Below are 15617 nucleotides of genomic sequence, written 5' to 3'. Positions count from 1 at the left end.
AGCAACAACGCACACAAAGGTGAAAAAAGGAGTTCATGTGGTTTCCTTCTTCCTCCCCCATCTACTGAACATCCAATGAGGCCAGCAAATACATGAGCAATATTTCTATGCTATTTTTAGGATACTTGTAGCACAATCTTAATTGTTAGTCAGGAGCACCTGTCTGCAGACATGTAAAGGACTAATATTTTAATGCTGGCTTTTGGGTCATCCTTGAATCTCATAATTTATACTCCAAATTGTCATGCCTGGCTAAAGTTTGAAATGGGTAACTATTCTTACCATACTGTAGACTCTTTTATGGGATTAAAGGATCATGACATGGGATATATTGTAATATCCAAGTGTGCTCACTAATATTTATGTAGAAAACTAACAACAAACAAAGGGCACAATCCTAACCAGGTCTATGCAGAAGTCCTATTTTGTTCACTGGGGCTTACTCTCAGGAAAGTGTGGTTAGGATTGCAGCCCAAACTCCTTATTTCCTCAGGAAGTATAATGGAGCTTATGCTTTTCCCTTGCAACAAAACTGGTACGTATGTACTAACCTACCATCATAGTCAATCCTAGTTGTTTTAAGGAACTTGTACCAAAGACAACAGGAAAAAATAGGACATCTGAGTATAGTACTTTAATCTTACAAGTGACTAGTGTTTTCACTTAAATACAATACATTTTCTAAAGCTATATCATTACAGTAAAAATAATTTCTATCTAGATGCAAAAATAAGATTTCCAGATCATATAAACACCTTCTACAGAAGTTATTTAATATACATAGAAACCTTACAGATAAGGCTTTAATTCCCCTGAAATACTCCTACAGGAGAACTAAGAATATGAAAGCTAACACACACACACAGTCCCTGTTTTTCCGCTTCTCAAAACCTAAAACCGACTAACACAAAGTAGTGGTAATTATCTCTTACCCATGCAATCAGATTATTTGCATTTTTTTCAAGTACGTTTCAAAAAACAATACGAACATGAATGTTTAAGAAGTGTTCCTTTTGTGGTACCAAATTTTTGGAGGATAACACAACATATAAAAAGAATGTAAAAACTGCAGCACACACTAGTATATTTTAGCCACAAAAGACTTTTTTTTAAATAGCATTCAGTTTTGAAAGCAAAAATACAACTAGAACAAAGAACAGGTAAAGGAGAGTCTCTTTGGAAACTAAAGTTCTTCATGGTAGAAACTTTCATCGTGGAGCTGCCTGCCATAATCTGTGGCCTCACTATTGAGAAATAAATCCTGATTCTCAAGAATCTCTGCCTCTGAAAGCTTTTTGTTACCATCCGAGTCCATTTCTTCAATAAGGTGAACAGCCTTTAGAATAAACAGAACAATGAGAACAGAACAGAACAATGAGTAAATGCTCAGGCACTTATAAGACATCTACCATTCTGCATTAGGTTCATGGCTATTATGGGAGAAATCATTCACCTTTTTCTAGAAACAGTGATCAATAGCCATTTGATAGCTGTTTTAGTTAACCTCTGTTAATCTATGCACGAAAGGATTATGCAGTACCAGACAGCAATGTTTATTAAATATATTGGTCATCTTCAAATCACTGACTGCCACAGAATTACATCTTAGGGGCTTGAAAGTAGCCATCTGTGTCTCCAGGGAGCTTCTGGAACAAATGATACAAGAAAATCTAACACCATGTAGAACAGCCATTTTCAACCACTGTGCCGTGGCACACTGGTGTGCCATGAATGGTCCCCAGGTGTGCCACGGGAGTTTGGTGGAGGGTCATTTATTAATAGGACCATTGAGGATATGAGCCATCCACCAACAGCAAGGTATGCCTTGTCAATTGTCCAAAAACTGACGGTATGCCTTGACAATTTTAGTACCTTGTCAGTGTGCCATGAGACGAAAAAGGTTGAAAATCACTGCTGTAGAATCAAGTCACTCCTGTACATTTTATGTAGAATCACTAGTTCTTGAAATAACTGCAGTTTTGAATTCTGATTTATATGATTTTTATTATTGCCTATTCACATTTTTATGATATATTTTCATATATGCAGGCAATACACTCTGCAAATGGCTGTTACCTTTGCTCTCCTTCAAAGCATAATTAAGGCAGAACCATTCTCATGTCAGAAAACTTCCCTGCCATACAATTCCAGACCACAGCAGGGAGATTCAGGGAGATTGATATTACATCCTAAAATTGTTAGAAAAGACTTGAAGCAACCCCCTCCCACATCATCCACACAGGCCCTCAATCAAGTACAGAGTAAGGCTTAACTTCCTTGAGTCCACTGATAAATAGGTCTCAATAACCTTAACTGTGTTATTTTAACTGTTTTATAATAGGTAAATATTCCCCACATGCAGGTTAAAATAAATCCTTTTATATTGCTCAGATCCCATTACCCAATATCAGAGTTCCACAAAGCAGGATAAGCAACTATAGGCATCCTGCACTCATTTGACAGATTAGGGACTGGAGGCAAAAATCAGAAATGGTTGAAAATCGAAACCTGGTCTTTTTTTGCTTCCAGAAATGTTGCTTCCAGTGCTTTTTTAGCTAGCAAATGCCTTCTTATTTTGCAAATTCCTGCTGTCACACAAAGATTTCTGCAAATGTACTCTCATTAACACCTTCTGGAATGAGAACAGTCCCAGAGGTAAAGTTGGTGTGTGCTCACTCTCACACACACACACCCCAAAATAGTCTGAATTACCATGTCATATGCAAATCAACATGAGGGAGGGCAATTTTAGCCTTTAGAACAGCAAATAAAGGTTGAAAGAATGGAGCGTGCCTTGAATGAATGACTTGGGAAATACATCTGAATAGACATGCATAGAATTGGGCTGCTAAGCATTTGAAACAGTTAGGACTCTGACCATCAAGCTTATCAGCAAGTTCTCCAAAATTCCTACCTCCTCCTGAGCAATGCCCTCATTATTGGGTACTACCCAACTTAGTAGCTCCTTAGAGTCAAGTTGTCCATCCTTGTTCTTGTCATAGTCATTTGCAAATCGATCCTTCTCAACAAGTATCCATTCTGGGTCTCCATTCTCAGCTAAAACAAAAGATTTACATCTTTAAACCTTTTGTTTTTGGTGCACAGTACAGTTGCCTCTTTATTCTCTTTGATTCTTTTAAAAATAAAAAAAAATCATTTCTATAAATTATAGAATCATTTGTACCCACTTCCTACCCAGTGATTTAGAACTGAATTATCAAAAGCTGTTAAAATTCAGAATATAAAGAACTATCATAAAGCAACATTTAAAACAAAGAAACAGGCAAGAGTCTAAAGAAAAACTAAAGCAAGGAGGGCACCAGACCAGATGGTAATCAGACTGGAGTCTTGCTGAAACTAAGGTGGCCACATCACTCTCCCAGGGCAGGAGATTTTGAATAGAAAACACAAGTTTTAAAGTACACACACTTCAAACATACTACCTGAATTGCAGGGTGGGGGAGAGAACAACAACCCCAACTTACAGCACAATCGTACATGCCAGTGTTTCTCAAACTGTGGGTTGGGATGCACCAGGTGGTCACGAACCAATTTCAGGTGGGTCTTCATTTGCTTCAATATTTTATTTTTAATATATTAGGCTTGATGATCCCATGGTATGTGACTGCATTTGGGGAAATGTTACAGACCTAAACTTTTAGCAAGCTATTATGTATATTCTTTTACAATGATAGTCAATGATACTCCTGGATAAGTGTGGGTAGGACTGCAGCCTAGGATTGTTAAAAATGTTCCTGCTTGATCCTGTTGCTTCTGGTCATGACATCACTTCCAGTGGGTCCTGACAGATTCTCATTCTAAAAAGTGGGTCCCGGTGCCAAATGTGTGAGAACCACTGCTATACACATTTGCTCAGTTCTGCTGTTCAAGGGTGCTCACTTGCAGGTGAGTACAGGACTGCAGTCTTACTTTAGTAATAATTTAGAAGCAAATGCAGCCTTAATGTAATAAATTTAAGCAGAATATCTTTAGGGCCCAATCCTATCCAACTTCCCAGAACCGATGCAGCCCCAAGGTAAAGAAAGAAATGTTCCCTTACCTTGAGGCGGCCTCCGTGACTGCCCCCCCCCCACTGCAGGATGCAGAGCACACCCTGTTGGCATGGCTGCATCAGAGCGAAAAAGTTGGATAGGACTGGGCCCTTAGTTAAGGTTTAAAAAACAAAGATGTCCTACTATCTGTAGGCCATGTCACTCCAAACATTTGCCGTAACAGTCTTACTACCAGAAAAAGGGGGTCAGATCTTCACTCTTTCCACAATGCATCTCACATTTAGAAGGCAACATACAGTATGATGAGGCTAGTGGGTCTGTTATTCACGAGCTCTTTTTTCCATAGCACAAGCATACTGCATGAACTACAGGAGGAAAAAATCACAGAAGAACTTCTAGGTATAATGTAACAGATTATCCTCCTAACTTACCTTGGTAGCGCCTGCATGGGTGAAGGATGGGGCTGAAGCTGATGTGCTTGGCCAGATGTCCTATTTTTTCATTACATTTACTTTCCTTTCTATGGAGAAGGTCAGCTACTGACTAATGGAAGGAATTCTTCCTGTATTGGTCCAAGAGGACTCTGTTTTCACCTTCTACATAGCAATGGTCACCGATTTTCTGCACTGTTTATTTGTAACTAACTTGCTCAGTTGCTAGATGTGGGGATCAAGCAAGGATCATTATGAGGAACACCATACTGCCCTGACCTCCCCTTAGGAGGCTTCCTCAAGGGGTTGGCCCCAGAGGCCTGCCCGTGGGGGGGGGGGGGAGAGAACAGCTTGTTATTCCTACCTCTAGTAAGCGGTGGAGGAAGGGTGGTTAACCACATTACACCTGTGGGCTTCTGGGCACAGCCTAGCATTTGAATATACCATCTTTAGTTGGGCTGGCAACTCCATAGGTTCCCTATCCTATCATATTTCAAACTTGCATATCTTTGCCTCTGGAAGGTGCAGTGAGCAACAAAGTTTCATCTGCTCTAACTCAATACCAGTGTCACTCAGCTTCCTTCTCTTTCCTTGTGCTAGTCCTCACAGCAGGCATAATTTCTGTTTACAAAATGCAAATCCACGGCCCCCAAGAGCAATTGTATTTTTCACTCACAACACAAAGGTATTTCTAACCTCACCCTCAACTCACTCACTTGGATCTCTTCTATAGTCACCAAGAAACTCTTCAAGGCTCACAAGTCCATCACCATTTTTATCGTGTTCTTCCAAAGCCTCCTGAATAACAAATTCCTGTTGGAGAAAACAGATATATCAGGTAATGTGACCTAATGGACCAATCCCATTCAGTTGATAAAAAAACTACTTCTGAAACGTACAAGGTTCTGGAAGTCTACATAAATACTGAACCAAATTCTAAAGAAAATACAAGACACTAACATGAGCAAACACTACTGAGTACTTGCCACAGGGCTAGGTCATATTTTGTACTAGGACCACTGTTAAGCCCAGGAAAAATAACTTTGTTAATGAAAGCAAGTGCTTGTTCTCATGAGTCTCCCAGCTCACTGGGAGACTCCAGGAGGCTAGAGGGCAAAGGGGGAATTGTTGAAAAATAAAATCACACCTTCCCACTCCCCCTGCCACAGGAGTGGGAGGCAATGTTGATGCAGGTTAGGGTTTGAATCCAAGCCCCCCCCACACAGATAATTTCCCAACTCAAAAAGGAAGTAGTACACCAAACCAATTAAAAACTGCTTCACTAAAAACTACCATGCCCTGACCAAGCAAAAGGTTGCATAGGTTAAGTCAGTCATTTTCAACCACCATACTGTGGCACATGTGCTGTGAATGGTCCCCAGTTGTGCTGTGGGAATTTGGGAGAAGGTCATTTATTAGTAGAACCAGTGGGGGGGATGTGAGCCCCCCACTGGCAGCACAGTCTACCTTGTCAATTGTAAAAAAAACTGATTGTGTGCCTTGACCATTTTAGTGCCTTGCCAGTGTGCTGTGAGATGAAAAAGATTGAAAATCACTGGGTTAAGCCAAAGTCAACCAGGAAATTATGAACCTTTTGAGAAAGGGTTTTTTAAAACTACATCCATGATTATGTCCTATTTCCTAAAACTAATACTTGGCACACTACCTGTATCTAAATGGCAGAAGAAGAGATAGCAACAGAACCCTGCTTCTATGTTATGTTTTACAGCACATCTACTCAGCTGGATTTTCCTAAAGCCTAAAATTCACACTCATGTACTTCAAAGCCCAGTGATGAATTTTCAGTTACAATTGAGAAGCAGCTTAACATCAAAGGGGGGAATCTATACATGGATCCAAAAGCATTCTGTACAAAAATGCTTCCCAGAAAGATATCAAGAATGATTAAAAAAGCAATAACACAGCATGTGTTCTGAAAGTATGCAATTTTCTATCAAACTCACTTTCATATAGTCTGCTTCCTCAGGATGTTCAAATGCAATGAACTCACTTAGATTCAGACCAGAAGTTCCATCCCTATTAGCCTTTTCAAACCTCTTCTTATCCTTTAAGTGGAGCTTAAACACAGTTTGGAAAACAATAATTATATGAATTGCAAACAGAAACCTTACTGTATTCATTATAGTTTCACATTGTATAAATGCATTCTGCCTGCACCTTGATAAAACAAACACATTTATTACAACACTGATGTTTTTCATGCAGAGTAGAGTCTAATGATCTATCTTCCTCACTTATATCCATAGTACAGACGGAGGATGCAAAATCACTAACTTCCCAATTCTAAACTCTGCTGGTGCAGTGCAGCTGCATGGCCCAATGCAGCTCAGGAGGTGGCTAGAGGTCTCCTAGGGGAAAAAGGATATATTTCCCCTTATCCCAAGTAATGCTCCAGACACCCCTATGGGGCTTCTCAGATCCACAACAGCTATGCAGCTGGTGCAAATCTGGGAAACCCGATGAAAGCAGGGCATTCTAGCCAATCAGAAACAATTTTCTGCCATATACAGGGTCCAACCTTGTTATATACAGATTTTTTATACACAGATTTGACTCAATACAAATGCCCCCTGCAGAGAGTTTCCCCTTGCTTCTGGCTAAACCGCTTCTGGCCATAATCCTGTGCGTGCCTGCCTCCTGGCTTGCCTGTTGCAGCACAAGTTAGGATTGCGCCCTTTGTTTTTAAAATTAATTTGCTTTACTGCGTTTTTTGCCATCCATGTGAGTCCTGGGAATGGAACCCTCATGAATAATGAGACTCAACCTGAGGTCAATTACACCTCCTGTAGCTCTATTTCAGGCAGTGCCTGGTTTTCTAGGAATTGATCCCCCATATTATTGGAGATATATTATTGGATATGTAATTAGATATAATCCATCTAATTTAACCAAAGAATCCAGCTGTTGCTATTGACATTGCCATTCTGACATTGTCAGTCAGATAAAACTGAATATAAGTATTTAATACCAAGAGAACAGAAAGGAGGAAGACATCATTCATGTAATGCATATTTTCTTGAAGCAAAGATGTGTTTATGGCAAATCAGTATACACTTTAATACTATTATTCCAGATGGCTGCAATCCAATGAGGTGGTTGAAGTTTTAACATCACTTCTGCTATCAGTAGTTTTCACACCAAAGTACTGGACTTTTAAGAATGAAGACTCATGGAAGTAAACTGTTATCACTCTCAAAACAAAATTCCAGTCTTTACATCTGAAACTATGTAAATTATTCACCCATTAAATGAGTAACAAAGTTCACCAATATGTAAGTTTAGGTACTCCTAATGTAGTATTTTAAGAATATGGGTAATAAAGCCACTTGCTTCTTCATCAACAAGCTGTCATCCCAAAGAATGAATGGCTTATTCTCATAAGGACTTAAAGGAAACAATTTCGGTTGTCCTTGTCATTTGTAAATTGCTAAGAATTAAACTTGTTAGATTATATGTACTTAGAAACAAAGACTATCTCTGCCACCTCCTGGTGAACTGAAATGTTACTTTTATCTATTTTAACTCAGTACAGGAAACACAAATTGGTATGTTAACAAGGTTTATTTTCTTGCATGTTAGTCTTGAAGTAATCCTGTGGTGACCAACCTTTCGGCTAGAGTATGTTAGTTATAAACAGAGCTGCATCCAATTAAAGAAATATGAATCATACTAGTGACCCCATTAGACTAATCAATTAGATATGCATACATATACTTAACTATTGTTTTTATCATCTGCAAAAGCATATTTTTAAACGATGCACGAGTCATAGCAAGTATCTTAGAACAGCCGTCTCCAAACAGTGGGACAACTTTGTAAAGAAAATGCTATCCACGTCATGAATGGAGCTTACCGTTCTGCACATCTCTGTCCTATATTCCTTTCCAATCTCTACACAAAGTCACTCTGGGCAAATGCTTTTGTTGTCTGTCGCCGCAGCAGGCTCTGAGCCCCAATTTTGTGGCAGAAGCAGTTGCCCAGAGTGACTTTGTGCAGAAATCAGAAGGGAAGATAACATGGAGCAGTGGTTCTCACACATTTAGTATTAGGACCCACTTTTTAGAATGAGAATCTGTCAGGACCCACTGGAAATGATGTCATGACCAGAAGGGACATCATCAAGCAGGAACATTTTTAACAAACCTAGGCTGCAATCCTACCACACACCTAGGAGTAAGTCCCATTTACTATCATTGTTAAAAAAAAGTACATAGCTTGTTAAAAGTACAGGTCTGTAACATTTCTCCAAATGCAGTTACATACCATGGGAGCATCAAGTCTAATATATTAAAAATAAAATACTGAAATGAATAGGGACCCACCTGAAATTGGCTCGTGACCCACTTAGTGGGTCCCAACCCACAGTTTGAGAAACACTGACATGGAGCCTTGTGGAATGGTAAGCTCCATTCACAACGTGGACAGCATTTTCTCTGCACCAGATCCGGACCCCGGGTCATAATCTGGAGCGCCATGCCTTAGAAGAAGCACTCCCTCTTGTGTGAGCAAACGATGAATACCTCTTCTAAGAAGGCAATTGCTACTCTCAGATTTTATAAACAGCATGTATCTTTAAAATCAATTTTCTAATTAATCAGGGACAGTTGACCAGTTGGGTCAATTCATTAAAATTCTTTTGACTGACTAAAGTGGCTTTTGATTGACCCAACTGGTGCAGCCCCACTTAAAACATAGCAAACTTTCATACATTTACCCTGATCCAACAATGAACAACTTGAGAGAATCACCCAGTTCAAATGACCACAGTTTGTTGAATTGTGAACAATCCTCAGAATGGCCTCCTTCTGTGCACCAAGCTAAATGCAAAACATCTTGGTTTACTAAATCACAGTTTCCTCAAGATGCCCAAGTTAAACTGTGGTTTAACAAGCCAGAAAGTGAGCAGAGGAAAGGACATATGCAACTCATCTACTCACTCATGAGGCTAGAAACTTGGAACTATTAACTTATCTAAACCAGGACAACGCCTGTTCTAGGGTGAAGCCCACTTTATGTAGTTTTACAAGTACGTGTAGTAAAACAAAACTGACAAACATACACGTACAGCAGACAGGATTGTTAGAGTGGAACTTTCCAATACTTTACTGAAGGAGGCAAAAGTAAATCAACTGACATAAGTTCAAAGCTACTTGATGTACCTGCCGGAAAGATTCTTCTTCAGTGTCTTCCAGAGTAGTATCCTCATCAAAATCTATTACACGATCATACATTTGAATATTGTATTCTTCCCAGGATACATGTCCATCTCTATCTTTATCATAATCACCAAACTGCTGCTTAGCATCTTCTATAATATAATGCTTAAAGGATTGCTGGATCCATAAACTTAGCTCATCTGTGGAGATTTCCCATAACACAATTAGACATTAAACTGTTTCACTAGGGAAAGATTAAACAAAGTCACTCTTCAATCTTTAAAAAGGGAAAGAGGGGGGACCCAGGAAACTATAGGCTGGTCAGCCTAACATCTATACCAGGTAAGATGGTGGAATGCCTCATCAAAGATAAAATCTCAAAACGCATAGACAAACAGGCCTTGCTGAGGAAGAATCAGCATGGCTTCTGTAAGGGTAAGTCTTGCCTCACAAACCTTTTAGAATTCTTTGAAAAGTTCAACAGGCATGTGGATGCAGGAGAACCCGTGGACATTATATATCTGGACTTTCAGAAGGCATTTGACATGGTCCCTCACCAAAGGCTACTGAAAAAACTCCAGTCAGGGAATTAGAGGGCAGGTCCTCTCCTGGACTGAGACCTGGTTGAAGACCAGGAAACAGAGAGTGGGTGTCAATGGGCAATTTTCACAATGGAGAGAGGTGAAAAGCGGTGTGCCCCAAGGAGCTGTCCTGGGACCGGTGCTTTTCAACCTCTTCATAAATGACCTGGAGACAGGGTTGAGCAGTGAGGTGGCTAAGTTTGCAGACGACACCAAACTTTTCCGAGTGGTGAAGACCAGAAGCGATTGTGAGGAGCTCCAGAAGGATCTCTCCAGACTGGCAGAATGGGCAGCAAAATGGCAGATGTGTTTCAATGTCAGTAAGTGTAAAATCATGTACATTGGGGTAAAAAATCAAAACTTCACATACAGGCTAATGCGTTCTGAGCTGTCTGTGACAGATCAGGAGAGAGATCTTGGAGTGGTGGTGGCCAGGTCGATGAAAGTGTTGACTCAATGTGCGGCAGCAGTAAAGAAGGCCAATTCTATGCTTGGGATCATTAGAAAAGGTAGAGAACAAAATGGCTAATATTATACTGCCGTTGTACAAATCTATGGTAAGGTCACACCTGGAGTATTGTGTCCAGTTCTGGTTGCCACATCTCAAAAAGGACATAGTGGAAATGGAAAAGGTGCAAAAGAGAGCGACTAAGATGATTACTGGGCTGGGGCACTTTCCTTATGAGGGCCTCTTCAGCCTAGAAAAGAGACGCCTGAGGGGGGACATGATTGAGACATATAAAATTATGCATGGGAAGGATAAAGTGGATAGAGAGATGCTCTTTACACTCTCACATAACACCAGAATCAGGGGACATCCACTAAAATTGAGTGTTGGGAGGGTTACGACAGACAAAAGAAAATATTTCTTTATTCAGCGTGTGTTTGGTCTGCGGAACTCCTTGCCGCAGGATGTGGTGATGGCATCTGGCCTGGATGCCTTTGAAAGGGGACTGGACAAGTTTCTGGAGGAAGGATCCATTATGGGTTACAAGCCATGACGTGTATGTGCAACCTCCTGATTTTAGAAATGGGCTATGTCAGAATGCCAATGTAAGGGAGGGCACCAGGATGCAGGTCTCTTGTTATCTGGTATGCTCCCTGGGGCATTTGGTGGGCCGCTGTGAGATGCAGGAAGCTGGACTAGATGGGCCTATGGCCTGATCCAGTGGGGTTGTTCTTATGTTCTAGATTTTTTTAAAAAAAACAGAAAGACTCTACTTCATGGGCACTATTGTCCACTGGCAACTGCTACTAAAAAGAACAATGCAAACAAAGAATCTCTGAGCTTCTATTTGCAGGTTTTGGCAGATGTTCAAAATCACCCTTTTGGATCAAAGTAGAAGTATCAATAGTATTTCCCCCACTGATACTATTTGGGGCAATTAGCCACTGATATGAGAGCACCAATGAAACTCAAAAAGTCATAAATTCATGTTCATTTGCTCCCACAGTAGCACAGGAAACAGAGAAAAACAACAGAGGTCTAAGGAAAGGAGCAGCTGGTGAGAAAGGAAGACTAGGGAAGAAGGCCTTACCCTAGGGGCTGGAAAAGATTATGCTGCTGGCAGAAAGGGAATGGATAGACAATGGAAATTTGGATGCCAGGGTAGTGTGAGCCTAGAGGTCAAACATAACTGGTCAAGATCAGGGCAGAGACCACAAAAATATTACAAACCAGATCTTTGGCTGCAAAAATCTATGGACAAAAACAAATTTAACAATAGGACATCTCTCATTCCTGGCCTTTAAAGTCTCATTAATGCAAAAATAAGAACTACACAAAAGTTCCTCTTGTGAGTAGTTCTTTTTTCAATTTATCTTTAGCTCACAACTTACCCACAATAATAATAGAATATGCTTATGTATAAACTACCAATATAACAAACAATCCAACATGTCCTGCTTCATACATTGCTAGTAATTCCTATTTTTACAACTGTATTATTTTCTAAAAATAAGCCAAATCAGAGATATAACACACATCATCCATACCTTCTGTAAGAAACCCATCAGCATCCAAGTCAATTTTCTTTATAATAGCTTTTAGTCTTTTCTGTTGTTCATCTGGACTCAGTTTGTCAAACTCTTCCATTTCTTCCTTTGGAGGAAAACAAAGTACATAATTCAGGTGGGTTATCATTCTACATACAAGGCATCTTCTATTACTGGACCAATTTTCTCATGACCAACTACTCATGACCAACAAACACACAAAGGGACTGTGTCCCTAACCTGGGGCAAGCTGCCTGTCCACATAAACAACACAGGCTGCAATCCTGTAACTGGAAGTAAGCCTCACTGAACTCAGCAAGACTTATTTGTATGTAAAAATGAATAAGATTGGACTATGTCACTATTATTTGTACATCTGAAGACAATGCTGCTATGAGAAACTGAATTTAACCCTGAAGTTATGTGAGGGAAAGAGGAAAAATGAACTAAGAAGTGAGTAAAGTCAGGATAGAAGTATTTTTAACTAACAGTTCATTTATTTACTCTGGAAGATCCTGTAACCAAAGAGAAGGGGACCTGCTTTGCATGCAAATATCCCAGGCTTGATCGCTGGCATCTCCAGGTGAGAAAGACTACCTCACCTAAAATCCTGGAGAGAGATGCTGCTAGACCAGCAGGGTCTCCAAACTTTTTGGTCAGAGGGCCGCATCAAATATCTGCTGTGCTGTTGAGGACCAGAAAAAAATTTAAATATAAAATTTAAATAAATTAGAGATGGAACTTAGATGAGTAAATAAATGAATGAATGGGCTCATTCATTCAACTTCTCTGGCCCTCAGAACACCCTCCAGACACAATCAGAGCACAGTTCTGGTCATGTTCAGTTGAGTGGGCCAGAGGCTTTCAGGGGACAAGAGGTTGGCTGCAGGCTGGAAAAAGGCTTGCTATGGGCCACATCTGGCCCCCGGGCCGGGGTTTGGAGACCCCTGTACTAGACAATACTAATTCAGATAGATCAAGGGTCTCATTCAATATAAAGAAGCTTCATATGACCTCATCACCTTACCAGTGACAGTTGACAAGTGCATTCTGCCCCCCACTTGAAGAGGGGAGGTGGGCAGGTGCAGCTCAGCATGGAAGGGCTGAAAGAGCTGCACCTGCCCAAACCCCCTTCTATGCCATGGCTCAAGGCAGAGGCACTCTGGCCCCCTTTGCACCAGGCAACCCTACTCCTCCGCAGAGGAGGAAAGGAAGTGGCACAGTGTGGCCTCAGGAAGCTCCCACCCAGCCTCAGCTGCAATAGGGGGCACAGTAAGTAGGGAGTCAGATACAAGGGGGGCAGAGTGCCTCCCCCTTGAGCCACGGTATGGGGGGTGTGAGCAGGTGCAGCTCAGCACAGAAGGGCTGAAAGAGCTGCCCAAACCCCTCTGGTTCAAGGGGAGGCCCCCTGGCCCCCTCTGGACCTGGGCACCCTACTTGTTACCCCCCCCCTTGCAGCTGAGGGTGGGTGGGAGCTGCCCGAGGCCGCAGGGGGGAGAGGGCGGCTTCCACGCGGGGGCTGTTCATGCAGGGCCATGCACCAGCCGCCAGCGGGGCCCGGCGGCCCCCGGGGAGAGCCAGGCCTCAGGCGGCCCCCACCCACCTGGCCTCCCAGCAGGGCCTCGCGGTCGTAGTCGGGCCGGTGCTGCTCGCCGTCGCCCAGGAAGGCCTGCCGCTCCTTGAGCCCGCCGCCTCCCGCCGCGCCCAGGCCGCGCAGCAGCAGGCCCAGGCCCAGCAGCAGCGGAGGGGGCGGCGGCGGCCGCATGGCGCTTCGCGGAGGGGGGATGCGGACTTCCCGCGCGCCGGACCGGCACCAGCTGAGGCGGAGAGGGCGGGGCGGCTTTGTGGGGCCTGGCCCGCCTCTGGCGCCTCCCTTCCGCCTCCGAAGCCCCGGACTCCGCCCCGAGCGGGAAGACCAGCCGCCTACAAAGAGCTCGGCTCGCGCAGGGCCCGCGAGTACCGGCTCGTCGCCATGGAAACGCCACTCCACGCTGGGGGGTAGCAGTGTGCACTGCTTGTTTGTGTGTGTATACACGCACATATACATTATACATACACACTGCCTATAGATAGATAGTGTGTGTCTATATATGTGTGTGTCTATATATGCATGTATACGTGTGTGTGTATATGACCAGTCTATGTATACGCACACAGTCTATATGGCCAGTATGTATGTATACACGCGCGCAAACACACACACATATATGACTAGTATGTATACAAACACACACAGTCCATATGGCCAGTATGTATGTATACACACATACATACGCGCACGCACACACATATGTATAGTCTGTATGGCCAGTATGTATGTATACAAACACATACATATATACACTATATATATAGTCCATATGGCCAATATATATATACACACATGTGTGCGCACACACATATATATGTATATAGTCTATATGGCCAGTAAACATCTGTGGGCAGATGTCCTGACTGTTATTTTATTTCACACTTGGGGGGCAAAATAAATATATGAGGGGAAAAAGCACGGATGGGCCAGGATCTGGACAACTCAGAGCCCAGCCCTGAAGGGCTCATGCCAGCCCACTCTCTACACACACTGTTGCAAACATGCCATAAGGCACTCCTGCAAGAGTCAGCGCCAGAGCTTGCTCAGCAGGAGCCCGCGCTGGGCCAGCACTGGTAGGACTCTGCTGGTGCTCCGGGTGAGCACCAAGTGGTGGAGAGATGCGGGGCATGGGGGGAGGCATTCCGGGGCAAGGAGGGCAGAGGGAAGTTGGGGAAGGAGGGAGTGAGATATCCTCCTGACCTGGGAGATCCAATACAGGTCTCCTTGAATCTGCACCCACTTAATAGCAGGCACAGATCCAAGGAGAACCATCGGTGCCACCTGGTAGCTCCCTTACCCCAACCTGCTCCTAGCCCCATGGGATGCTGCAGTAGTCATTTCAGCACTGCTGCAGACCTGGGCACTGGGACACACAGGATTGGGCTGTCAGACTCAAATCACAAAAACACTTTTTCCCTGCAACTCATGGTGACTCGAGTCACGCATGTCAAAAACTTGGAAGCTGACTCGGGGCTTGGGGGTTTTACCCTAAAAATGAAGATAGACTTGAGTCAGATTCAAGGAGACCTGTATTGGGTCTCCCAGGCCGGGAGGGGGGAAAGGATATGGTGGCAAGACCACCCCCCTCCCTCCCCCACCACACCTTCTCCCTGCCGTCCTTGCCCAGGAACACCTCCCCCCATGCCCCCCACCTCTCCACCACCCGGCGCTCACCTGGAGTCAAGACTTGATTTTGTGTGTGCTTCTAACTCTGTTTGTGTGTGCTTGCAACTCTTGTTTTAGGTATACTTACAACTCTGTGCACTTGAGACTCTGTTTTGTTTGTGTGCTTGCTTGCTTTTTTCACTGCTTCCAGAGCTTGACTTGCT

The 15617-nt window shown here is 42.9% G+C and overlaps 1 protein-coding gene across 1 annotated transcript; it reads right to left on the bottom strand.

Moving 5' to 3' along the window:
* Nucleotides 1–619: 619 nt before the first annotated feature.
* RCN2 (reticulocalbin 2) lies at nucleotides 620–14029 on the bottom strand. Its single transcript, XM_066635978.1, has 7 exons — nucleotides 13801–14029; nucleotides 12198–12303; nucleotides 9625–9821; nucleotides 6409–6522; nucleotides 5161–5257; nucleotides 2915–3057; nucleotides 620–1336 (listed from the first exon to the last, which is right to left on the bottom strand). Exons 1-7 carry the CDS (start codon nucleotides 13960–13962, stop codon nucleotides 1184–1186), a joined length of 972 nt encoding a protein of 323 aa, XP_066492075.1. The 5' UTR covers nucleotides 13963–14029; the 3' UTR covers nucleotides 620–1183.
* Nucleotides 14030–15617: the final 1588 nt, after the last annotated feature.

Source organism: Tiliqua scincoides, chromosome 8, assembly GCF_035046505.1.
Source record: "Tiliqua scincoides isolate rTilSci1 chromosome 8, rTilSci1.hap2, whole genome shotgun sequence".
Taxonomy (NCBI): Eukaryota; Metazoa; Chordata; class Lepidosauria; order Squamata; family Scincidae; genus Tiliqua; species Tiliqua scincoides.
Note: the sequence above shows the minus strand (reverse complement) of the source record. Positions and strands in the feature narration are given on the sequence as shown.